Here is a 26,691-nt window from a genome sequence, read left to right on the forward strand (position 1 = left end):
ATTTGTCGTCAAATGGGATTGTTGTAAACAAACAAAAAACTATGTGTTTTATCCAGAACAAAAAATCACTTTATACAACACTAATTCAAACATCATACAACCTTTATTGAACAAAACACTCTCAATCTTACAATAGGAATGAACATATTTAAATATCAAAAGAGTATAGTCAGACAAAATACTTTTTGTATCTATAAAACAATCCATAAATATGTTTCATTTTGTTATCTTTCAAGGTTTAAAACTGAAAAATACAGGCTTAGATATATAAAAAGCCCCTTTTCAAAAGGTATTAAATATCTAAAGGCACTACAATGCATTAAAATTGTATGAATACATTCATTTGTAGACACATTGTCTGATAAACGATCAGAGAATACATTTTGCAGCTAATACAAGACAACAGCCCAGCAGAGACATTTTGGCATACCGGGAAACAACACGCTCAAATAAATAATGTAAAAACAGCAAACTTTGGCGCATTTCTCTTTGCCTGTTCGATACATCTTTAAAGAAAGTCAAATCATCTGGATCAAAGTTTAAAAAAAAAAGACAAGAAACAATACTTTCCCAATAAAACTTAACAAAGGAGAAGAAAAATCCTACTCGCTGCTGTAGAAGAATTCTATTGGTTATTGAGCACTGTTTTGTTTGCTTCAGCAAAAATTTATAAAATCCTGATGAAGGTCACATGATAAGTCTCAATAAATATTTTTATTTTGCAATCTACAGCAGTACGAATGATTTTTCTCTTTACTCCCTTTTATTTATTTATTGTGTTCACTTCATTTGTCTGTAACCATTCAGGTATGTGAAGGTTTTTTTTTTTTATAGTCCAATAAAACAATAAATACCTTTTCAGATTTAAAGTAATATTGCTTATAACATCAAGCTCTTTAGCAATGCAACCTGGAAGAACCTTCAAATCATTGTGCAAACTTTCAGGGTATAACTAGTATGATCCACACTGGACATGTTATACATCCCACTGATGTCACTGAGATCTTGAAGATGTTTTGAGCAAGGGCTTAACGTTGAAGCCAAATGTCGTTGAAAGTTAAAAGAAGGCACACTAATGTCCTGGTGTAGTCAAAGTCATCTAGATTTTCTCTTGTGCAGTGAGCCTCAGTTTTCATATGAAGTCTTTATTGAAGAACACACTTTTCCTTATTGCTGTATTTTCTACGTCTTGCCTCCAGACCTTTCTGCAGTCTTTCATCCTCCTCCAAAGCTCTGCACATACAAAATACACAGAGCGAAAATTAAAATCACATAACCTATATATAATTTTTACCATGCCAGTGCACCAAAACACAATCGCTGCATCAGGAAATCGAATACTTCCCTACTATATAGGCTAGTATGCCAAAAACAGTACGCCAGCAGAGTAGTATTCGAAAAACAGTAGTCGAAGACCAACTACTCCTGGTGAGGTATGCATTCAATGGACACTTTCGTATCACATGCCATGGGAGAGGATTTATGAATGGCAGTGAAGCGACGTAACTGACGCTGGAAGGTCACATGATAATGACAACATGGAGGATTTATTACATCCAGATTACATTCATAGCGCACACATTCATACTATATTGAACATACTTTTTGACGGTAGCCAAGTTCAAATTCAAAGGTAGTACCTGTTCAGAGAGTACGTGATTTCAGAGGCACAGAGTGATGTGTGTGACTAGACTCACCCTCTCTCTTTTGCGTCCATGTCTCTGACCAGCTCGTCCCGCTTGTTGACCAGTGACACCAGCTCCTGTAGGAGTAGCTGTTCTCTGTGCTGCTGGGCCTGAGTCTTCTGCCAGTCTGAGTGATGGAATATGAATGTGAGTGATGAAATACTGACAACTGAAGCTGCAGCCACAAAGGAAATAGGCAAGTAAAGGTTTAAAGTATTAATAGACCAATATATGGGCCAAGCAGGGGAAACTTTTACGTTAGATGTGAAATGCGATCGATTTGACAGCACAAATGAAACGGACTGATTTCATTTTTATAATGCTTTATTTTAAAGGGATACTTCAGGATTTAGCATTAAGCTTTGTATTAGTAGAAAACGTGTAGTATTTTCAAATTACCATGCTTTCCACCCTCATATCGCCCTTTTGAGACAAGAGATTCATGTATTTTTTGTCTGGCAAAAAAATCCTCAGATGAGGCGATAATCATTCTACATGAGTATTAGGGGTTACCATCCTTTTTTTCCTGGACATGTCCGGGATTCAGCTTTTGCTTTCTGCAGTCGCCATTCATTGTTTACATGCACACGTTTCGTTTCTAACTGAATTCATTCTGATTGGTGAATCTGAATGTAGTGTTTACATGAACACTAAACAAGTGATCGGTTGATGTTTGTTTTAAAATTCCCACTCGTCTCACAGGTGACGCTCACGCCACCGGCCTCGCGCCGTTCTCCTCACTCGTCCTGCTCGCCACAGTAAGCATGATAAACGGCGACTTTAGAACGCAAAAGCCGAATCCCGGACAATTTGGGCGATCTCGAAACACATTTTCGGGCAGACTCATCACAGAGACTCACTAGTAGCCTAGACTTGTTGTTTAACTACTGCGCTCTGTTACCGGTAGACGTGGCCTCCTAGGGCAACGAAGCAAGTCCATCAATTCATCCGCATAAGCCAAAAATATATTTTCTGGCTTTTCTCAGTTTAGAAAGCTCAAAATTCTAAAATAATTTCACATTTCTTCTACATAAATGACCCATATTAAATACACATTAATCTTTCCAGAGGTGAAGTATCCCTTTAATTTAACGTAATGCTTATCTATAATAGAATTAAAATGTCGAACATGTATTGATTACCAGCCATAACTAATCAATTTTGGATCGTTATTATTAAATTAATCTTATATATTAGAATTATCAACATCAGCCAAAAATATGAGTGTATTATTGAGCTGTGACTGTCCAGTGTTTCCATCTTACCTTCAATAGCCATCATGGCTCTGAGCTCTCGGTTTAGCAGCTCAAACCTTCTTTCTAAGTCCTGCTCTTCTTGCCTGCAAGGATAACATCATTAATGTTTATCAGTGTGGACTGACATATCACTTGTGAATGCAAGTAAGATTATCAGGACATACAGCAGCTCCAGATGGTCTTGTCTCCTTATCAAAGCATTCTTCTTGTTGACCAGAGTGAACCACTCCTGAATCAGCTTCTCTTCTTCATCTTTATCACTTCCTGTTAAACAGAAAATCATTAAGTATCATGCTGCATTCCAAGAGTTAACTTGAAATCAGTTTAACTCTATTTCTTTCTATGTGGGTTTTTTCTTACCCGTCTCCATGAGCTTTCTGAGCCTTTTCTCAACGACATCAGCTCTTCTGTCTATGTGCTTCTGTTCGGTTTCCAGGGCCTGGAGTTCACTCAACACATACTGATTGGTGTCCTGCAGACACTGACCAGGAAGCACCACAGGGAGACATACATAAAACCAGACAAGAGAGTTTCCCAGACGGAGAGAGAGAAAAAGAAAGCAAAAATGGTTGGAAATGGGGAGGAAGAGAGATGACGCACAAAGATAATGGAGAGGAAAGGACTGGCTTGATTTTAGTGGATTCAAGGAAATTAAATATGGGATGGTAAAAGCTTGTGAATCAGGGGCCGGATTCACTTAAAAGAAAATTCTACAGATACATTGTAACACTGTCTACACCAGTGGTGCGAGTGGGTCTTAAAAAAAGAAGAAAAAAAGAACATTCCCAAAAAATTTTTTTTTTTGGGACTTTTTTATTTTTAAGAATGTTTTGTGAATCCCACCCCAGAATTTGAATATAATGATAGTTATTGTAAATTTAGACAGTAGGGCTGCACAATATTGATGAAAAATGTGATAACATATCGATAACAATGTGATATGCTTTATGATAATTCAATATTTAAATATTTAAATCACAAGCTTCGAGGTTATCCAAGAATTTCACTTTTTTTTTTTTAATTTTTAAAGATGAAACACTGTAATTTTCTCAAAGACAGGGTATACTGACCATGGTCTCATTATCGGCTGATTTAACATCATGGTTTACTTCATGAGGTTCTGGAAACACATATCAAATGGTGAAAAGAGGTAAATTAGAGTGTGTAATAACAAATCTTTCCATATTCAATAATTTTTTAGGAAGATGTTTAGCTAGGTTACCCGTTTCAGCACTTTCTCTTGCAGTTGTTGAGCCATTTGTTCCTTGAACTGTTGGTTCACGTTTATCTGACTGTCAGAGGTTAATAGAAAATATACTATTAGATTAAATATTGAAACATAAATGCGAGGAAAGGGAACATCCTTTACCTCCTTCGGTGGCTCCTTTGAATCAGGCTCATCCATGGATTCACTCTTCAGCCGTGACCGCTGTTTCTTCACTAGATCCGCATCTCGTATGTGCCCGAATCCAGATCTGGAAGCAGCTGCGTTTGGTCGTGGCGGGGCCACAGGTGTCTGCGCACCTTCCGGTGTCTCCTTACTACCCTTCTCATCCACCTTTCCCGCACGTTTAGTCCGAGGTGGAGGAACAAGACCTCCGTTGGGCTTCGCCGCATTGTCACTTCCCTCCTCTCCCAGTGAGTCCTTGCTGTTATTGTCTCCTGACACAGATCCAACCTGGAGCCTCTCCGCACAGAATTTGGCAGCCGCGTGTACATCCGCCTGTTGGTTTGGCCCGGCTACTGCGTAGCTGGACTGACTGTTGTTCTGTTCAATCTGTAACACACTCAACTCCTGTCCGGTGAAGTGAGCACGGATTTGGCACAAGTACGTCATGACGATCAAACGATCTGGCACGGAGAGGAGCACCATGTCTGAGGGCTCCAGCAGACGAGAGATTCCCTGTGACGCAAAACCATCAAAAGCCTGAAAGAGAAGAAAAAAATAGGTAGCAAGTATGATGAGGTTTATTTTGTGATTATAGTTCAAAATTGTCCATGTGGAACATCTGCTTAAAACAAACTTACAATTTTGTTGTTTTGCTTTATGTTGTGAGGCTCTAATGCATCAAAGTCACTGGAAAACAACAACTGGGTCAGTACATAATAACAAATTCATTCAATCTGATATGTTTTACAGTGTTTAATAATGAATGTTTTAACAAATAAATAATAATAGATTAAAATAAAACCTTTGAAAGAATTTTTGATTTTTGACCCCTAGCAGTTAGTTTTGTTTTAACATCTGTATTTGGGAGATTCATTCAAGTAATCATTTTATAATTCATTTGAATTAATTCTGTAATTGTTGTCATATGAACAATAAGGTAATATTCTACAATGCTTTGTATGAATAAAATGTATTAAAATAAATAAATAAAATCAATTATTTTAAATTCTGCAATTAAAGATTTTAAGTGAGTGTTATATGATGGCAAAGATCAAATAAATAAAAAATAGAGAAAATTAACATGCAGAATTAGGTAGGCTATTACATTTAAAGCCATATTCTACCAATATTCTACAAACACATAGTGCATTGCTATTTTATTAACGTTTTTACTTGTACAAAATGCCTGTTAATTGAACCAAGTAATCTATAAAAGAGTTTGTTAGGTTGTTAAATAAATTGAATCATTCTAAGAAAGAATAAGTTGGGTATGAAAGACCTGAAACTCACATAATCTCAGGGTGGAAGTGATGTAGGATGGCACAGAACGCCAAGCCATTACGCCAAGAGGTGCTGAAGTTTGTTATTTTTACTCCCTTATAGTTCTTCGTGATCTCTTGACACCACTTTAGCAAGGACTGACTGGAGGTCACCAGACCAGGACTGGGCAGTGGACTTGCAAACTGTATAGTGACAAATAAAAAACCTTATTAGAAAACACAAATAACAGTCAACATTTAACATGCACTTTAAACAGCAAATGCCACTCACATCCAATTCAGGAACTGCTGAACCCTCTTTATTCGATTCATCTATTTGTTTTACTATAGTGAGGTCCATAGGTGGTGGAATGATTTTCCTTTTACTACGTAATGGGGGCACAATCACGTGACATGCGTCTACAGTGGTCTGGCCGTTAACCTGCCCACTGCCTCCGCTACTAGATGGTGTCTCGTTCCCTTTGGCCTCAGGGGTTACATTAGAGGAATCCTTTTCTTGAGGATGACCAGACCTGTCAAAAGGACATTAAATATGTTAGACATACTGACATGACTTCTTTGCCCTGTGCTACAATAAATACACAATTCCTCATTGTTTTTGCTTCACCTACTAAAATGAAAAATGAAATAAAAATGAAATTGTTCTGCTATGCAAAATGGGTAGTTTTCCTATGCGGTGCTTTGAACATTTTGGGTGTTGTTTTAAAGGTTGACGAAAAGACATGCAAATATTAATCTACACAGTGTTCAACAATACATGGTAAAATAAGGCTGAATTTTAGTGTTTACACGCCACTCAAACTTACAATTCATCAGGCACTGACGGTGGTCTATCCTGCTCTATTTGAGCCTCTCCACTTCTATGAATACTTAAATCTGGCTGTTCCTTGTTCTTAGTTTCAGCTTCTGTGTTTTCTGTCTGGTTTGTGAGCTTAACAGCTGGCGTATCTTGGCACTCCCTTTCAGCTGCCATACATTCCAGCTGGACATTTTGTTCTTGCTTGTTTAACCGGACATTATCATCTAAAACAGCACTTCTAGCATTGGCTTTTCTATCCTCTAACAGTGGCACAGAGGAAGTCTGAGACTGACTGATGTCAATTTTCTCGTCTATCTCATCTTGAGAAATCACTGATGGTTGAGGTCCAATAGTATTTGTGATCTCAGTCTGATCTAAATGTGTATGTATCGCATCCATGGGCAGTTTCATGCTAGACTTGAGTTGCAGGGGAGGAGTTGGAGGAAGTTCGAAATCAGACTTGCAGGGGATCAAGCGTTTCTTAGTGCGTGGAGCAGGTGAAGGCTGTGTTGTCTCCTCTTCTACCATTCGACAAATCTTTGCTAACAGAACATTCTCCTCTGAGAGGTCTTCATCCTTTAGACTGGAACTTTCTGTACCTTTTGTTGGCTCACTGTGTCTTTCAAGTTTAGGAGAGGGGAATGGCCACGGGACCACAGAGCTTCTCGGAGAAATGTCCTGCCCGGAAATAGCATTCTCATCAACGTCAATATCTGTTGGCTTCATTGTGGCCTTAGTGATGACTGTGCTGCTCTCTTTTTCCATCTCAACTTTTGAAGTGTCGCCCTCTTGTGGTGATAGGTTATTCTCACTAATCTCTTTTGCAACATCATCGCATATCTCAGCAGTCTTTACAGTTGTTGTCTCTATAGTCACAAGTAAAGGAGTGGTTCCTTTATCGTCGTTTCGGGGAAGCACATGTTTGTTATCCGCTGCACCGCTACTGTTCTGATTGATGGCATCAGGGCCGACTTCCTGTAAAGGCACTGGGGGTGGTGACTGCTTACACTCATCTTGACAAGGAGGGATAACTCTGTTAACGGGTTGGGAAATAGTTTCCGTTAGTGTAGTGTTTTTTAATATGGACACAGATTCTGATGGAAAGGCAGGCTGAGGTGCTTCTTGTGTTTGTATGGCTGTGAAATCTCTTGGTTGTGGTATTGGCTGTATTGAGGATTCCTCTGGTCTGTGAGAAATGGGACACCAGAACAAAATATCAAAATGTTGCACCTTACCAATTTGGTTATTATAGCGTGCAAATGTTTTTTTCAGTAAAAAGGCAATTAAGTGAAATTGGCACAATCCGTTCCAGCAAGGGGCTGCAAAGAGCAGCATTAGCCCGCAGTCGCTGTTTAACGTTTTCTGCAAATAATTTTTTGCAAGCTTGCAGTTGCAAAATAGACAAAACAAGCTGCGAAATTGCTGTTTAGTCCTTTTTGATAAACCACAGAAAGCTCAAAACCAAAGCCTACACTTTAAAAAAAAAGGAACCAACACTATAGGTTTCATGCTCATAATACACTACCACTCAAATGCTTGGTGTCTATGGAAAGATTTTTTTTCTGCCTTTATTTGAAAAATACAGTAAAAAAAAGCTCAATTTTCAGCAATTATTACTCTAGACTTCAGTGTCACATGGTCCGTTAGAAATCAATTTAATATGCTAATTTGTGATCAGGAAACATTTCTTAATATTATCAATGTTAAAAACAGTTGTGCTGCTTAATATTTTTGTGAAAAATAGTGATACGTTTTTTCTCCAGGATTTTTCAGGATAAATAGAAAGTTCAAAAGAACAGCATTTATTTGAAACAGAATTTTTTTTCTCTTAAACTACGAATGTCTTTACTGTCACTTTTGATTGTGTCCTTGCTGAATAAAGTATTAATAAAAAAATCTTTGACCCAAAGTTTTTAGTGGTAGTGCATCCCAACCCACCTCTTAAGATGCATACACTGCTTTATGTCACACTCAGACACCACCAGCCCATGTCACAGACAAATACGAATAACGACTAGAACACTTGACTGTCAGCCAGACGGAACATTGCCAAAATCGTGCCGATCATTTAAGGAGGGTCATAAAAATGAGAGGCAGTGCAGGCAGATGTCATGCACTTACCCTGCTCCATCCATATATAGCTCAGCAGACCACACTGTCCCTAAGTCTTCATGACCCAGTTCAAATTCCAGCTCTTCCGCCATAGGATTTAAATCTGCTGTCTTTATCTTTCCAGGAGTCATCTTGCCAAGCAGAGGTTCTCCATGTCCATTTCTTTTTGGGCTTTGGTGTATTTTTATTTCCTCATAGTCTACCACCAGATGATCCGTTTCCACAGCACTGACATTTTGCACCCCTTTCTTAGCAGGTATGCTAAGTTCTTCGTTTGTAGTTTCCAGAGGTAAGCATGTCTCTTCATTTATCTTTTCATTGGATATCACACTCTCAGACTTTAATTCCTTCATGCTTCCTTCATCCTGGGCTTTGAAATTAATGGATCCGCTTTGAGTTTCTCTGGCAGCCAGTTTCAAGCACTCCACCAAGCTCATGGACACCAGATCGGCAGACTGAATATCTATCTGTAACTCGCTAGACTGTAACAAATCCTTGATGAGGTGTTCCTTGGGCTCATCGTCAGTTGGATGCTCCATTTTGGTGTCACAGAAGGCCTCGGGAGGGAGAATTTCAACCACAGATCCATCTTGATTGTCCAAAATTGTGTCATCTTGAACATCGATTTCTGCAGCACTTGGCTGCTGTAGTATAGATGTCACGGTCTCATAACTAAAGGACGAGGACATTTAAATGACACAATTACATTACACCATGACAAAACAAATGGTTTCCGTTCACCAAAAGGCTGTTTTTGATTTAGCCGCGACAATCACCAGCCAATATTTAATCAATCAAACAAGCAAGCTATGCTTCTCATCACAACAGGACACCCTAACTGTGGATGCAAAAGCTTCCTTGCAAATGCACAATCACACCTTATAACCATCTTCAGTGTTTCGGGGAAATTAAATTATAGCCATGCAGATGCCAAGGCCAAAGAAGCTCTGTGCAAGTCTCAGAATCGTCCTACACTTACCCTTTGTACAGAACACCGAAAATCCCCCTTATGAAGCCTACAGATACGTCTTCCTGATCAGAAACAGAGTCAAGTTCCTGTTTACATACGTCCATGGTTTTATCTGTTCCTACATCAATCTCAAGGCCAAGTTCAGTCCCTGAACAGACACCCACAGTCCTGAGATCTTCTTTAGGTCCAGCTTGAGTTGTCCAAATTCTCTCACTGCCAGTTTGCAGCAGCATCTTATCTTCTGAATCTTCCACTTCAGGAGTCTTCTCTTGGTTTTTTTCTCTCTGGCTCTCTCTGATAGCATTTTTATTCAGATTGTGGTGGAAAGGGGATGAATCGAAGGACTCCTTTTGCTCCTCCTGCTTGATTTCTGATGTTTCCTGTTCACGTTGGCTGCCATGGACCAAAAAGTGTAAGTGTTGAATTTTAATATTCTCTCGCTTACATCTCAACTCCCAGCAAGTAAAACGAATGCTTACTTTAAGAGAGAAGCACAGGCAGAATAAATAAATCATCTATGTTGTTAATTTAATGGCAATACATTAACTGTCACTTTTGATTAATTTAATGCATCTTTGCAGAATAAAAGTATTAAAAGTTTTAAAACAAAAAAATCGTACTGACTACTATAGTATGGACGAATCTATGCAAGCCAAGTTTTCAGTCCACACAAAACTCCATGCAGTGAGATTAACAAACCTCACGCACTTACCCCCTATCCAGGACCTCTTTTTCTGGTATCGACTTGGCCATGCTAACAACCTCATCACTTTTTTCTTTTGTTTTCTCCTCTACTGTGGCCCAAAACACACTCTCAGTTTCAAACGCCACCTCTTTCTTTAAACCATTTTCGTCAGACTCGGTATCCAGAGACAGGTTGGGCGTCAGAGGGCAAAGTTCCTCCAGATGCAGTGATGTCCTGTTTTCCTTTGCAGGGGCAGCAGGGGAGATCACAGGAAGTGAAGGCTTCATACGGACCTGTATACTGACTTTGAAAGCTTCTTTAGTTTTCTCCGTAACTGTCTCAGCTGGTTGTGGTTTTAGGACATTGGAGGGCTGCTGGGACACTGGTTTAGTTAAAACGAGATTCTCAGCACCTTCAATTCGGTTTACAGCGTTTTCTTCACTGTGAGGGAAGGAATAGGGTTTATGACACATTTCACTTACCTTGTTTTGATCAAAATGAAACTTTACCACATTCATTTGCCTGCTATAACACCCAGTACCAATATCAATATCCTTTTATATCCGTTTATATCCAAATCATCAAACGTGGCTCGCCAAACTCCCTCTCTTGTTGATGCATGAGAGTGCACAAAAGCCCCAATTTTAACACACTCAATCATATGAGACATGTGACAAAACTCAAGCATGCAAGCACTTGGCTATGGCTGAACATTAGAGACCATGTTGGGCACTGTCAAAATGTCTCTTACCCTCCATCTAAAGATTTTTTTGTGGACACTTCAGCTTTATTTTCTTCTTTTGACATCTTGCGAGGTGTTTTGTGCTTATTTATTTCCTCATCTTTTATTTCCTCCTCCTGATCTTTTACATTCTCTTCCAGAGAACTCCAGATTGGCACTTCTGCTTGGGTGAACGAAAGTGAATGGACCTCCATGCTTTTCTGTGTTAGCACTGTGTTGTCTGACTCCTTTACAATTGGCTCTGGTTTAGCTGGTTCACTGACTGCTGGAGTTTCTTCTGAGATGCATTTAAGGACTTTGGGCTCCAGGGATTGGGGATGAATAGGAGGAAGCTCTTTGGGCAGAGCTGTTATCTGAGGGGCAGCTGCTTTGAGGCTAACGCTAGGCCTGTCATCTGGAGTGAAGGCCATTTCATTTTGACTGAGAGAATAACAGGGAATAGAAGAATGAGACAGGAAGAAAATAGAGAAACATAAGGGAATTAGTATTTAGTAAAGAGTTTAGAAAGTTCAAATACAAATTTCTGGAGAATTGATGTGGATGATGTAATTCTACAGTATCTATGTATCTTGTGGTTGGCGAAGAAGATATAATTAACCTCTCTGTTCATACTGAGGTCAGTTAGTATATTTAAATGTGTTATCTATAAAACAGAATTGTATTTGCCTAACTATTCAAATTAGAGTCATTAAAAGACAGATGAGGGTCTATTTAAACAGGAAGTAGCACAAAAGAGGAAAGTTTAAGTTTGCAGCAGTTTGGGAGTGTAATAGTACCAGACAAGCTACACACTCACCTTTCCACAATAGTTAAAATCTTGTCCAGCTGATCCTTATGGGACTTTTGCTCTCTCAAACTACTGTCGATCTTAGATGTAAGGACTTCTTCTTTCACCCACATTTGACTTTTTCCCCTGGGAAGATCCGTAGGTTCTTGCTTTTGAGGTGATGAGCTGGATAAAACGTTAGGGATATTTTGTTCAGTAGGGGTAACCACAGTTGAAGCAAATTTCTTGATTATCTTGTCCTCGTCTGACTTGTTGAGGTCGGCACAAAGCAGAGCGTTCTGCTCATTCGGTTCCTCTTTTGGAGGAATGTCCCCTGCTGATTCAATTATAGTGTTTTCTGGTTGCTTTAACAAGTCATCATCGGTTATTGGACAGGGTTGAACCAGGCAGGACTGCATTGGCTGTTCAGTGTCAATTTTGAGTGGTTCTTTCTCAGGGTGACTGCTAACATTAACACATTTAATGGGTTGAGAGGGCATGACCACTTTATCAAAATCAGCCGCTTTAAAATCAGGCTCTTCCTCAGCCAAAGGTGGTTTCTCTGCAATAAAAACGTGTTGATTTTTCTTTGTAAGAGTGGAAACCACTGATGAGTGAGGTATTGTTGCTGGAGCAGAGAATGGGTGTGGAGGAGGGACAGTCCCTGTGTCCAATTGCTCAGATCTGGGAGCTTCAACAGGCTGTACACCAGATGTGTCTAAAGATGACTTGCCAACAGGCTCAAGACTGGGGGACAAAGATACTTGGTGTCAAAGGTGGCAAATATGGGGTGAGAGGCCAAAAAGTATGGCAGTGTTTGGTAAGATTAGACAGGACTTTGTGTGGCAGCAATGTTAGTGGCGAAAGAGATGCAGGATTGGAGTGGTGAGAGAAAGCAATGGAGAGTTCAAACATTTACACAGATGGTGTAGGCAAATAACATGGTCTGATTATGATAGGCTCATCACAAGGTCATGCATTTCCCCTACTGTTATTAAGGAATAGTTTTCTCATTTAAAGATTTAAATGCATATTCATGCAGAAACGCTTTATAAACAAAGCAAAATACTAAATTCTGAATACACCTCTGCCAATCAGACTGAGTCTTCAAAGTTGATATTATGTTTGTTTTTACTGAATTCTAAAGTTAAAATCTATGTTAATGAATTATACTTGATGCCAGAACAAATAAAATGTTTAGCTGCCCACCTTTTTACAGCTGTGGGAGGTCTGAGCTCTTTGCTTTCAGAGCTGCTGGTTTCAGGTTGACGGAGGGAGGAAGGAGATTGTTGATTCGCTATGCTAATGCTGCAGACTGTCCGAAGTTGCTCTTGTTTGGGCTCGGAGGTCTTCAGTTCTTCAGCGAGTAAATCTGTGGAACAAAACAGCAAATTGAATCAAAATAATTATTTAAATAAAGTAAATAAAAGCTAAACAATCTTAATCTATTTGGGTTTCAATGATTTTAGGCTTTTTAAATCATTAATGACAAGAGTGAAGAATACTTATTCACCTTGTAAAAATGGATTTGTTTGATCCTCCTCTGTAAGTGTGTTGAGCTCCCTGGGTATTTCTGGAAAACAAATAACATAGAATAAAAACTTGTAAAAAAAATAATGTATTATGATTTTTATTAAGTTTTAATTATTGAATTCATTTTCAAAGACAACAGCTGATTTGAGATGACGTGAGTGGAAATGTCATTGCAGAGTTTTATGCAAATAAGCAATCTTTAAAGTGGGATTTTGGACCAATGAGAGTACCCTATTGCAGCTAGTTACAACAAAAACCTTAAATTAATGATAGATGCGATTTAGGGGGCGTTTACGCGTCACGACAACCAAAAACAAATTTTTTATACATTTTGGCCGTTCATTTACATGATGACAAAAGCATTTTGGGAGCCTGAAACGCAAACTTTTGAAAACTGGATTCAAAGTGCAAGTTTTTGAAAATGATACAGTTATGGTCTCTGCGTAAACTACAAAGGCGCAATTTGTGGAAACAGTGACATCATGTTCAAGCATATTATGTGTTCAATTTAACAACACCGTGGTCTGTAACCGAACTTTTTAAAAACGCAAAGGAAAAACATCATTGTTGTGTAAATGTACCCTTAAATCGCAAAATAAATCTTCTAGAACATTATAACCGTTTGACCTATCACCAGTCACAATAGTTCCTATTACGGTCTCTTTTCAAGCAAATGATAGGCAGTTTAGTACCTGACTGTGCAGAAGAAGATTGAGGTGAACAGCAGGGGGCATTTGTGAGAGCTTCACTGGTTGACAGGGCAAGAGCAGAGATAGAGGAGGGGACAGTTGCTGGGGTAAAAGAGACAGGTAGAGGTTTGCTAATGGGGTAAGAAAGGGAGACAGAGGGAGGTGAAGGTGGCTTGGGGAGTTCACTAGAAGGGCAAGATGTTTCACAAAGAGCTTCGAGATCCGGTTTGCTCAGCAAAGGAACAGCAGGTTCATTTAGAGGGACGCTGAAGAAAGGAGATGTAGAAACCACCATCGTTCGCTCATTTAGCTCTGCAAAAGCTGTGAGAAAAAGATGGAAAATATATACAAAAAGAAATAAAACAGGCAAAGGAAGTTTTTAGATAGATCAAACTAAATAACAGGCTTTCCTTGATCAAGTGTTAGAGACTCAGTTTGAAACAATATATATTTATCTGAAGCAAATATTGATCTAAACGTCAAAGTAGGGGCTTTCAAACTTTTTAAGGGACAATCAAATATGATGATGATGATGATGATGATGGAACCTTTACTAAAGTATAAAGGCAGATACATATTTTTATGTATAAAAAAGTATGTATACTGTATAAGATAAATAATATGATACTGTGCATGCTAAATCATTATTCTGATCACAACGCTTCCGCTTCTGATTCTTATTAGGTTGGGGTCATATTTTAGGATTGTTTACCTTAGAAATGTGTCTGAGAACCCGACACTTTACTCTTCTGGAGAGTCCAAGTAGGTTCTGGAAAATGGTGGCACTGGAGACTAAAGGGTTCGTGATGGTTTCATACCTAATCTTCACCTTTAGTCTTAAATGGTTAGTTCACCTAAAATTCTCATGTTGTTCCAACCCCGTAAGACTTTCATTCATCTTCAGAACACAAATTAAGATATTTTTGCTTAAATCTGAAAGCTGTCTCACTCCTCCATAGGCTTATATTGTAATTGAAACCTGCCAGCCCAGAATGTTAGTAAAAACATATTTAAAATAGTCCAAATGACTACAGTGTCTCAACCATAAGTTTATCAAGTGACGAGAATAATTTTTGTGCACAAAAACAAAACAAAAATAACGACTTTATTCAACTATCTTCTTCTGTGTGGGCCTCAGAGTGAGTTAACGTAGTGTAATAGCACAGCGCTACTATTGGCTGACACTGATCATGAGTGTGATGCTGGCCAATAGTGAGCCTACGTTCTGACAATGGCGCTTTTACTAACTTCCTGTGTGGTTTTGGAATTGGTAAAATGTGCTTAGAAAAAATATGAACAGAATATCGACTTGCATAATAATCATGCGCACACTTTGAAGACAAACTTAAATGATTTTTAAATGTTTTTTTTTTTTTAAATACTTTACTTCTATAATGTTTTAAGAAAGCAAAATTATTGTAGTAACATTACATTTTAAAGTAAATTTAAATGAAGTGATTGTGAACAATTATTCAACATTTTCATTAATACTTTAAGTGCACTTGCTAACTGTACTTTAGTATTGCTGCCTTTACTGTTTACATGCAGTATGGAAGATGTCTCAATACCTGGCACACTGCCAGCAGATGGATGGATAAGCGTTTCAGAAAGAGAGAGGGAAGAAGTTTTGGGTTCGAGGAGAGGGACAGGAACGGGGGATATAGGGCGAGCACCTGGGACAATCTTGGGCTTAAAAACATTGGTGCGAGGTGCTCCAAAAGAATCTGAGACAGAAGTGCAATGACACAAAGAGAACGCAGACCACGTGAAAGAAGAAGATTAGTCAGAGATGCGGGAAAAGTGAGAACAAGAGACAGTGGCTTGGAGGAAATGAATCTGACTTCTCCAAAAGCTATCTTAAAGTTTCCTTTAGAGTCAGGCTAAGATTTAATATTCCTATTAGAATTACAGTAAATGTGCTCTGACTTTTATTTAGTCTGTGAATGTTTAGAAATCATGAGTCTTTACCTTTCGGTAGCACAGTGGGAAGATAGGGAGAGTGAGAGAGGAAGGAATCCGAAGGGGAAGAAAAAGAAGCCAGAGGGAGTTTGAGCAAAGGATAGTCAGAGGTCACCGGACCCTCCAGAGGGGCCTCAGAGCCTGAGAGTCTTCTTGGAAAAGGCACAGGAGCTGGTCATTATCATAGAGGGATAAATAAACAATATGTAGTGCAGGCTTTGTCGAGAAATACACAGATGCAGAAGCACAATTAGAATTGTTTCTCTGGGTGATGAATGTAAAAGAACACATGCATGTGGATGTCAATGAATTCACGCATGTACACTGCAGCTAAATAGGGCTCTCACTCTTCTTTGTCCTTTTTAAATGCGGTTGTCACTATTCAAAATTTGCAATGCGTATTTGTGGACATAGTGAATTTCAGTTCTCAGTTCTCTGAAACAACTTCTTACGCACCACATACCCAAATTTTGCAGCCCTACACATGCTTCATTGTGATCTAAACAAATTTCTTAAACTTTTGGCCAAATACTCAAATATGTATAGTCAAACATGACAATGCAGAAGGGAATGAAATTATACCACATGACCCTGGTGTTTGTCAAAAACAGTATGCAAATCAGCCAGGAATTTTCTCATGAGTGGAAGAAAACTACCAAAACGTATTTAGATGGCAATAAAATTACAGACTACCAGTAAATGCTGAAATGACTTCACTGACCTCAAGTGAAACAATTACCATTTAAGCAGTGCTTTAGACAAATTTTTATGAAGAAATATAAGACTAGCAAAACGAAAAGGTCAATAAATATTCACTTTCGTTGAAAAGTTTGGGGTTGGTAAGATTTTTTTGTAAGAAGTCTCTAACGCTCACCAAGGCATTTATTTATTTACATCTATTTTATTTAATCACAATACAGTAAAAACTAAAATGTTGTTTAATATTAATACAATTAAAAATAACTGTTTTCTATTTTAATATATTTTAAAATGAACTTTTTTTCCCTGTGATGGCAAAGCTGAATTTTCAGCATCATTACTCCAGTCTTCATTGTCACATGATCTTTCAGAAATCATTCTACTATACTGATTTGCTGCTCAAGAAACATTTATTATTATTATCAATGTTGAAAACAGTTGTGCAGCTTAATATTTTTGAGGAAATCATGATATATTTTACACAGGATTCTTTGACAACAGATCAGCATTTGAAATAGCGGAAATAGTCTTTGCTGTCACGTTTGAACAATTTAATGCATCTAATTTGGGTATTGTAGCTGAGATGGTGATTTTATCAGAAGAGAAGAACTTCAATTCCAACTGAAGTACACGTTGTTGAGCCATATAACCATACATACAAATAACTTTAATCAAGTAGGAACGTCAACTAGCAACCAACAGTTTAGCAGGTGACTTGCTGACCTCCAGCGGTTTAATTTAAGTCGATCTATGGTACCTGAGCCAGGGGATGGCTGGAAGACTTTGGGCAATGCTGGGGGGAGCAAACCAGGAGTATTTTGCTCTGTGGGGGAGTCAGGTGGGGCCTGTAGCTGGGTAATGGGTGGTGGACGTGGTGGTCTGGACCGGGCGGGTGAGGGCATGGTGCGAGGGTTTGGACTGGGTGGGGTGGGTAAAGGTGGACGTGCTGGCAGGTCAGGGTTACGGATAGTGCCAGACGCTGGGCGTGAGAGGACGCCATCAGCAGGCCTCTCCTTACCACTGACTGAGGTTAGCATGAAAAATGGAGGGAGAAAGACAGCAATAGAGTGAAAGAGAAAGTATTGAGGAAAAGCAATGAGGCAAAGAGAAATATAGAGGTCAGAGCGAGAGAAAGGTCATGAATGTATCATTAAGGATGGTGGTGCATCGTCATAAAGACATTTAAAGAGCTAATATTATTTTCTCACCCTCATGTTATTCCAAACTTGTACGCTGTTATTTTTCTGTGTAACACTAAAGGAGAATGTAATGCTCTTTTCCAACAACAGTTCACAGTAGCCATGTCTGTCCCAAAAAAGTAATTTTGAAAAACGTAAATTGCCAGACCCTGCTTGATTTAAAGATGGTCATTATTTCCCATTTATTACATATGACAGATTTAATTTATTTTGCAAATCTATTTCATCATTAAAAATAAATGTATACTACTGTTCAAGCCTTGGGGTTGGTAAAAATTTGAAAGTTGAAGAAGTTGAAATATTATTACAATTTGTAAAAAATATTTTCTAATCTAATACATTTTAAAATGTAATTTATTCCTGTGATGGCAAAGCTGAATTTTCAGCAGCCATTACTCATCTTCAGGGTCACATTATCCTATATGCTGATTCTTTTATCAACCTTGATGAATTTTTGGTATGAATTATGCACCATTCTACAATAATCTAAACTAATCAAATCGAATTTCGGATTTCACAATGCATCTCAATAATGACGTGAAGCATAAACTTTTGTTAAGAAAAGAATATGTTTCAAATTCCTTTTGTGTTCCAGGAAAAAGACATGAGGGTTCAGACAACAACATGAGGATGAGTAAATGATAATTTTTTTCATTGAGAGGTAAACTTCACCCTTTATATTAGATTAAAATATTTTCATGAAATTAATGATGACATGCAAGTCCCTTTCAATTTTTGAAATGAGGACAAAAAAAGAATGTGACAATCATATGCAACAAAACCACATCAATATTTCTGAAACATTCTAAGAATATTTCAATTAATGGAAATAATTAACTGGATGTGGTTTTATATGAACTTAATTTTTTAAAAAAGAAATGATATGACTGAAAAGAGTGTAGAGAGAGAATATGGAAAGAGCATTTGTAAATATAAGTACCTATTGCTGAAGGGCTCTTTACAGATGCAGGTCTCTTTTCTTGGGAGCGTGTTGGTCGAAGAGGAAGGTGGAGTGCTGACAGAGAGAGAAAGAGAGAAGGAGAAGTTCTAGCATGTGAGGAAGTAAGGGTTACTATGGTAAGAGAAAATATACATGCATCAATAGTGATTCATGCAAGAGGGCAGATGAATAAGGAATTAAGATAAAGAATACAAGACATGAGTATGCAAGTGTTTTATAAATACAGTGGGGTCCTTTGTACAAATACAGTGTGTATTTGTACAACTTAATGCTTTAAATTTTCATTACAAATCATATTATCAGCAAAATAATGTATAGTTCTCGTTTCACATTTTTCAGAATCCAAAAAGTTATTTCCAAGTTTAAAATGTATTTTGAATCCCAGAATCTTAGACGTTTGGTCCCCATTCTATATGTTCATAGTTTTTTAAAATACCTGGAGCTGCAGTACTGAGATTAAGCCCAGCACTGGATCTCTTATCCTCCTCTTCATCACTCTCATTAAAGTCGTCCAGGTTCCCAATGTCTGTTGGTTTTACACTCATCAGACTAGCAAGACTCTGCATGTCCTCGTCCCTACAGAGGAAACCCACAACTGGTCAAAGAGATGTAAAGGTTATTTGTCAAGAGGTGTAGGCATTTCATTGAACCAGCTGTGAAAACCTTACTATGTGAATTGTATTTGCGTCTTTACTTCCAGAAGCTATGTAAAGTTATTTGACCTAATGGAGATTAGCCTCGAAATTCTTTTGCATTACATCCTAATGCAGCATCTCTACAAGGCTGTATTGTTTTGGAAATTTCTGCTCTGCATGCTTCTTGACCTGCACATCAGGAAGGAAACTCACACCGGTGTTCAACAACAGCAAACTATGTCTCTTGTTGGATTGAAACACTCCAAATATTTTTTTACCGAAATCAATTTTTGAAACAATTTTCATGTATTTGGTTGTGGTGCAGTCACAAAAAGAGATTTGCTATGGTCACGTTCCCAATCTAGATAATTAAACACCACTTGCAAGTGTTTCAAGAACTCCATGTGGATGAGGTCAACATGAAGAACTCACGTAGCTTTACCCTCCTTGAGGAACACACAGGATAAGGAAAGCTTCAGCGTGGCCTCCACCACCTTCACCGACAGAGGCTTCATTTTGAGCATCAGATCCGTCTGTGAGTGTGTTGCACTGGCAAACTTCTTCATGTTCAAATCCACAGATGCCAGAACTTTCCGACTGCCTTTAGCTGTCTCCTGCAGAACATCAGAGAAGGTAACTTTGATAATAATAAAGCAAATTTTTCCCATATTGTTCTGTTTTCATTTTGAATCACCATAAACATCACTAGCCATTTAATAAGGTACACCTGTTCAACTACTCGTTAACGCAAATATCTACTGTAATCTGCCAATTACATGGCAGCAACTCAATGCATTTAGGCATGTGTACATGGTCAAGACGATCTGCTAAAGTTCAAACTGAGCTTCAGAAACATGAAATCTGAAGAAATTAAATGTGATTTAAGTGACTTTAAATGTAGCATGGTTGTTGGTGCAAGAGTATTTCAGAAAATGTTTATCTACTAGGATACAACCATCTCTAGGGTTTACAGAAAATGGTTTGAAAATATCCAGTGAGCAGCAGTTCTGTGGGAAAATGCCTTGTTGAAGCCAGAGGTCAGAGGAGAATGGCCACATTGGTTTGAGCTGATAGAAATGTAACACAAATAACCATTGGATTTCTGTTGAGACATTTACTGTAAATGGTAAGATCAGGATTTGTTGTTAACAACACGAAAGAACGGATCCATCCTGCAGTGTATCAATGGTTTAGGCTGGTGGTTGTTTGTTGGTGTGAGGGATATTTTCTTGGCACATTTTGGGGCTCCTTAGTACCAATTGATCATCGTTTAAATGCCAAAGCCTAACTGAGTATTGTTACTGACCATGTCCATCCCTTTATGACAACAGTGCGCCCATCTTCTGATGACTACTTCCAGCTGGATATTGTGCCATGTCACAAACCTCAAATTATCTCAAACTGGGTTCTTGAACATGACAATGAGTTCACTATAATCAAATAGCCTACACAGTCACCAGATCTCAGTCCAAAAGAGCACATTTGGGATTTAGTAGAATGGGGCATTCATATCATGGATGTGCAGATGAAAAATCTGTGTGATGCTATCATGTCAATAACGACCAGAATCTCTGAGGGATTGTTTCCAGAACCTTGTTGAATCTATGAATCAAACTTAATTTCTATTTAAAAAAAAAAAAACAACTCACATTCTCAATGAAAAATGTCCATTCTTTGTCTTCAAACTCATCTGCATGTGGGTCCTGTGAAACGAAAGCATATTCAAAAAGTTCAACAAATTTACTGACACAAATTTTAGTATAGGTCAGCATTTGTCAGTATCTTTAACAAGTTGATACAATATATTTATGTTATATATATTGTACAGCTAATATTAAGATGCAATAGGTGTCATACCCTGTAGAGTGTGACGGTAATATCCACATTCTCAGGTACGGGCCACACCACCATTCCCCTGTAGGGATTTTTGATGCCCGGCTGCCATGCATGAAGCTGATGAGAAAATAGCAACACTGTCAGTTATAATAAATAACATTGCACAGTAGTTGTAATCATTGTAATCACTTCTAAATCACTGTAAATAAAGCATTGTTCAACATAATCATTTTCGATGATTATCAAAACTGACTGAATGCTTGGGAAGAAAATCAACTTGAAAAGGTGGATTCCAGGACATGCAAATTACTTTTCATTTCATGAATAATTTTGTATCTAGAACAAAACTTATATTTTATAATATTTTGTATATTATTTGTAATGTGTGTCAATAAAACATATCATTAATATTAAATAATATTACTAATTTATATAGACAAGGCAAGTTTTATTATCACATTTCATACACAATGGTAATTAAAGATTAAAAATAATACTCAATTCTTGATCAACTGCCTGATCACTAAGTTGTGGTGTGCTCCAATCTGGATTGGAAGAAATCGAGTCAGGCTTGGGGTTTGGGTTTTATAGACAATTCAAGATGGTTTATCTTTTTACCTTGGAGCAAATGCGTCTGTTCCTCCTTGTCCACACCACTCTCAGTTTGTCTGGTTGCCTATTAAACAAAAATAAAAGAGTGCTGAGTGGGAGTTGAATAATGGCTCCTTTACTATTGATAAAGACTTCTACATTAAGACTATCACTTTTCAGTGCTTGCTTAAAATAGCAGGAAGTAGCAAGAAGCCACTGTTGCTTGTTTGTGTGTATCTACAAAAAGCTACAGGCAGTGAAACAGATCTTGGGATTTGGTCTCCCAGTGTTACCCAGAGGCAGAAAGGAATCAATAAATGCTGCCAAATGTTTCAAACCCAAAACAAAACAAGAGCACCTGATGCAAGGCCTTGCATACAAGACGAATCCAAACTGGGGGAAGCTTTTACTCACAAACAAGCACCAAGAACAAATAATTGAGTGAGGCTGAGGCATGAAACGTTGTCTTACAAAATAACCAAAGGTCAATTCTGTGTCATTTGGGACATGTGGTATCTATTACATGTATTCCCCTGCAGTGCTATCAATACTGCCTGATGAAAATGTAAATAAGTTAAAAAAAAAAGCTTCGTAGAAAAAAGTTCCTTTGATGTCTAAGTATGTTTGTTGAGGTCACACAGCACCCTGTAGTCCCAGATAAGTCTTATATCTGATATCCAGAACATTATGATGATATATTGCCAGAAAAAAAAATGCAAATCAATAAGTGTGGAGCTTTAAACAAATGAATGGAAATCATATTTACCAAGCATACAGTGTATATGTACAGATCTGCTCCGGCACATGTTTCCTAAATAAACTTGCCCTTTTGTGGTGAATTGTTCAGATGTGAGCCCATTGTACACCTCTGATCTGTTCATTGCCATGCTCGCTGCATTAAGAATTGGAGGAAACTCGGCAAGGTCACATGACCGAGCTGACTTTGGCTCACAGCACAAGGGGTGTTGGCCTCTGATCTCACTGTGTGTTTACCAACAGCTGTTCACATTTAATAATGGCGGCTTATATTTTGGGATATGAGGGTTGTGATTAAGCATTCAAAAACACTGAAGGGAACAAAAAGATTTGTTGTATATGCTACTGTTCAAAAGTTTTCGATTTTTTTTAGTCTCGTGTGCTCACCATGGCTGCATTTTCTTGATCAAAAATACAGCAAAAACAGTAATATTGTGAAATATTATTACAATTTAAAGCAACTGTTTTCTATTTTAAAATATTTTAAAATGCAAATTATTATTGTGAAGTCACATCTGTACTTCCGGGTTCTTGCCAACGCTTTCGATTTCAAAATGGCGGCTGCGTGAAAGCAGCGTATTACACAGCTTCAAAACATGTTTCCATCCAAAGTTGCAAATTTAACTTATGTTCAAAATTGGAAAACGGTTTAAAAGATCTGTGAATAAAGCGAGCGCTTCCATCCCATGTGTTCAAGAGAACAAAATTGTCAATTCCTGGGAAAATGGCACAAAATATCTGTAATAAACTGTGTCGTTACTAGACTTGCATAAAAGATGAAATGTAATTTATTATTTACATTATAGTTATTATACATTACAAAATCATTCTGATGACAAACTTTGGTTGAGGTATTTCAGAAAGATCAAACAGATGTGGTGCAATGAAATTGGTCAGCTGGTTAGTCTAGTTAGCCAATCACATCCTCTTTTGAGGAAAAGTCATGTGAGTTTTTTGTTGCGCATCAAGGGATTTTTTCGGTAAATATGTTTTAATCGTAATTTATGTGCATGTGTTCTTATCAGATCCATTTTTTTATCAGACTCAATTGAGCGCATACGTTTACACACGAGTTTCAATGAAGGAAAAAATTGCATTTCTATAACATTTCTTTATACTAACCGAGAATATGATTTTTGATGAACATGCTCCAGATGTAAATGTCACAGTACAGCTGGATCATCTATTAGGTCATTGCAGGTAATGTGTGTCAGTAGCAGCACGAACCCCGCTACACAAAGAGAAGCGAGAAACTCTTACTCAGGTTACAGCTAGTAATAGCAACAGGGCAGAACGAGCTAAAAGGATAAATTAGGAGGAGAAGAGGGGGAACTTGGGTAGAGCGCGGATGGACGTAAAAATAGATTACCAGCCTGGTTCTCTTTCTGGAATTCAATCCTAATTTTTTTATCACTTTCACATGTAAAGTAACTGTCAGATAAACACACACGTGCTCACACGTCCCGTCCAAGTTATATACCCTATCATAAGCAACCGCTGTGTCATTTTCAGCTGTCTGATATCTCCTGCTCACACCCTCCTCAGCTGTGGCGTAACATCAACAGACTTTGGCCCACTGGCAGTATATATGAAAATCAACTCTTTGAGCTTCACAAGATCAGACGTGCTTACAGAAATAAGTAGTTTACTACACATTCTGTAGTTTCTTTTCACCTTTAGAAACACTACCTGCTCTAGAAAAGAGATTTTAATAAAGCTGTACTACGATACATGTGTAGGTCAGCAAAAGAAAGCTCTGGAAACGATATACAGGAATTTGTTTCCTCAGTGTTGCAAGAGAATCTAGGACATAGGCCTAGCACATCAGCTGTAAGCTCATTAGGTGATAACAACAATTACAACTCCTCAAGTTTACTATTAACCCATCCTTTTTTTTTTCTTTCCAATAACAATGTTTAAAGTTGGAATTTGAGTCCATATTAAATACTAATTTCTAGAATATAGAATTGGTGAAACTGAGATCATTCAGATCACCAATAAGATGATTCAGGTATTCTATGACAGAGGTTGTGTTAAATCTATAGTGCTTAACTCTAAAAGGCAGAAATTGCAGAGTAATTCAGTTCTCCTAAGGCAGATGACAAACACTGAATAACAAGGGTTGCTTCATTTGCCAGGCCAAGACTTGTTCATAGAATATTGTCAATACTTAATATCAGCAAAATGATTAAAACAAATTATCCAGTTCAACAGAAGCATTCAAGAACATGTTTGTGAATTATGTGTTGTGCATCTTGAATATTGTCTTAAACTGTCATTATTACATGACTGCAATGTTGGTGGATGACATACTCAATATTTCCACTCACTGTTGCACTTGTTGAAGTAATTTGATTTAAATCCAATCAGACTGAATTCTTCCTGATAATGCTGTCTTTGATCATAGATAAGAACAAATAGGCCATATAAGACACGTGACACGTGAATGAATGTGAGGACTGAAACACTCCCTGTCTGTCAACAGCTGTCTCTTGATCAATACACTTATGAGACAGCAGAAATAGTAGAATTTTTTCATTCTCTCACCTCAACACGGTTTATATGGAAAACTTTTTTGAAAAAAATGAATAAAAGCCGAATATTGCACAAAACTTAAAAACTTATTTGAGTTTTGAATTGGAAAACATCAATAAAGTATTTCACCGACTATTTAAGGGTTAAGTCCATGCTCTTTGGAGCTCTCATGGTATAATAACCGAAAATTGACATGGACAACACCCAAAAAGAAAGGAAAAACAACACCATTCAATTTGAAACATTATAACTCCCTCTTATGTGAGTCAGGAAAATTAAAATTGAAAGAAGCAGCAGCACTGCTTAGATTATCATGATGGATCATCATAATATGTTCAGTGTTGACAGCACGAGTGATGGAGGCGGAAGTAGAGGTGTGTGTGGCTGTCAACGTTCTCCAGTGTATTTCAAATACAGTCTAAATATCGAGAGCTGTATTAATTGTTCTATTCACAATCATTTAGATTAGCCTGTCAACGCTAAATTAAAATAAGATACAGTGTGTGCGCATTACTGTTTCAGTCAGAAGAACCGCCCTTCAGCACTGCGTATTTAGGAAGCACACGCGCTATAACGGAAAAGAAATCATAACTTACCATTTCTTTGAACATTCCAGAACAAGTTCTTGATACGAAGCCACGAACTGAAATTTAGTAGCCTTTTTGCCAACTCTTTGTAATCTTTTCCACACTGAAGTCATTCTTCTGTAGAAAATGCAGTATCCGCGAAAGGAGTCAGGCACATGGAAATGATGTTTTTTACCGTCCCGCCACTGAACAAAAAGTAAAACCTACTGAAAAACACGGCTGTCAAGTGGCTGGTAAAGTAAAATGTTGCTGGTGAGGAGCACGAGCTGCACCTCATGCGGCTCAGTACCACCGAACTGTCGCCATCGAGTAAAGACCATTTACGGAAACTACTGCATCACGTTACACATCAGAGCGAGAGATTGTCAGTGAATTGCCATTAGTTGCCTTGGAGCAAAAACATTTGTGGGTAGCTATAGAATCATGAGGGAACTCACGTGATACGAATTTATTCTAAAAAGCAGCTGTCTGACCATGAACTGATGAAAGTGGACGAAGAAGTGCAGGAGTTGGTGGGAAGGGTTATGCAAACACGCATTTGATGCTGCAGCTCTATGCAAAATCTCCTCATTGTATTCCGTACAGTTGGCTACTAAAGGTACTAATGACGTGATGGATCAGGGGTTACATCCAATCAGATAGGGGTCAGAAGAGGACGCACTCTCTGAATACGTTTGAATAATAGCCCTATCTTAGTTGTAAAATTAAAAGATAAAGTCCAATGTGATGATTTTCTAAAAAGCAGCTAAAAAAAACAAGTTCCTAAAACTATACTGCGAATAGGTAACGCTACAAAAGATTGGTGGGGGTTTGCGAAAAGGAGTTTTAAAAAAGAATATATAATTATGGACTTGCAGTAGACCATGGCTAATACAAATAAATAAAATTGGTCTGTGACTTAACAGCGAAATAATTCAAAGGTAAACACACACACACACACACACACACACATACACACACATTCATGATTGCTCATTTTATGTTGTCTCCAAACATTTTGGGTAGCTTTTACCAAATTTTACCAAG

General features: G+C 37.9%; 1 protein-coding gene across 3 annotated transcripts; it reads right to left on the reverse strand.

Moving 5' to 3' along the window:
* Nucleotides 1–544: 544 nt before the first annotated feature.
* ehbp1l1b (EH domain binding protein 1 like 1b) lies at nucleotides 545–26,407 on the reverse strand. 3 transcript variants are annotated; one of them, XM_089126389.1, is made up of 30 exons: nucleotides 25,675–26,407; nucleotides 21,815–21,872; nucleotides 21,218–21,313; nucleotides 21,010–21,063; nucleotides 19,793–19,974; nucleotides 19,162–19,301; nucleotides 18,705–18,779; nucleotides 17,323–17,589; nucleotides 15,876–16,037; nucleotides 15,476–15,631; nucleotides 13,911–14,228; nucleotides 13,199–13,258; nucleotides 12,895–13,057; nucleotides 11,716–12,432; nucleotides 10,929–11,339; nucleotides 10,205–10,618; nucleotides 9,502–9,885; nucleotides 8,532–9,194; nucleotides 6,418–7,596; nucleotides 5,883–6,123; nucleotides 5,622–5,794; nucleotides 4,970–5,018; nucleotides 4,311–4,868; nucleotides 4,164–4,233; nucleotides 4,012–4,061; nucleotides 3,302–3,422; nucleotides 3,106–3,205; nucleotides 2,951–3,024; nucleotides 1,698–1,812; nucleotides 545–1,233 (listed from the first exon to the last, which is right to left on the reverse strand). In XM_089126389.1, the coding sequence occupies exons 1-30, from the start codon at nucleotides 25,776–25,778 to the stop codon at nucleotides 1,146–1,148; spliced, it is 7,242 nt and encodes a 2,413-aa protein (XP_088982515.1). In that variant the 5' UTR covers nucleotides 25,779–26,407; the 3' UTR covers nucleotides 545–1,145. The 3 variants fall into 3 exon arrangements, with proteins under 3 accessions (XP_088982515.1, XP_088982514.1, XP_088982513.1); XM_089126388.1 differs by lacking the exons at nucleotides 8,532–9,194; nucleotides 9,502–9,885; nucleotides 10,205–10,618; nucleotides 17,323–17,589 and having other exon boundaries at nucleotides 3,302–3,413; nucleotides 25,675–26,375; XM_089126387.1 differs by lacking the exons at nucleotides 8,532–9,194; nucleotides 9,502–9,885; nucleotides 10,205–10,618; nucleotides 17,323–17,589 and having other exon boundaries at nucleotides 25,675–26,375.
* Nucleotides 26,408–26,691: the final 284 nt, after the last annotated feature.

The sequence above is a fragment of the Pimephales promelas genome, chromosome 23 (genome assembly GCF_988280905.1).
Source record: "Pimephales promelas chromosome 23, fPimPro1.hap1.1, whole genome shotgun sequence".
Classification (NCBI taxonomy): domain Eukaryota; kingdom Metazoa; phylum Chordata; class Actinopteri; order Cypriniformes; family Leuciscidae; genus Pimephales; species Pimephales promelas.

What these genes read in the sequence shown, in the direction of transcription:
- ehbp1l1b (XM_089126389.1), bottom strand. Translation starts at nt 25,778, where the DNA reads ATGACTTCAGTGTGGAAAAGATTACAAAGAGTTGGCAAAAAGGCTACT. An exon ending in TTACCGTCACACTCTACAGG is followed by an intron (nt 21,064 to 21,217) that starts GTATGACACCTA and finishes TTCGTTTCACAG; the next exon opens with GACCCACATGCAGATGAGTT. An exon ending in AAGAGAAAGTGCTGAAACGG is followed by an intron (nt 4,062 to 4,163) that starts GTAACCTAGCTA and finishes ATGTGTTTCCAG; the next exon opens with AACCTCATGAAGTAAACCAT.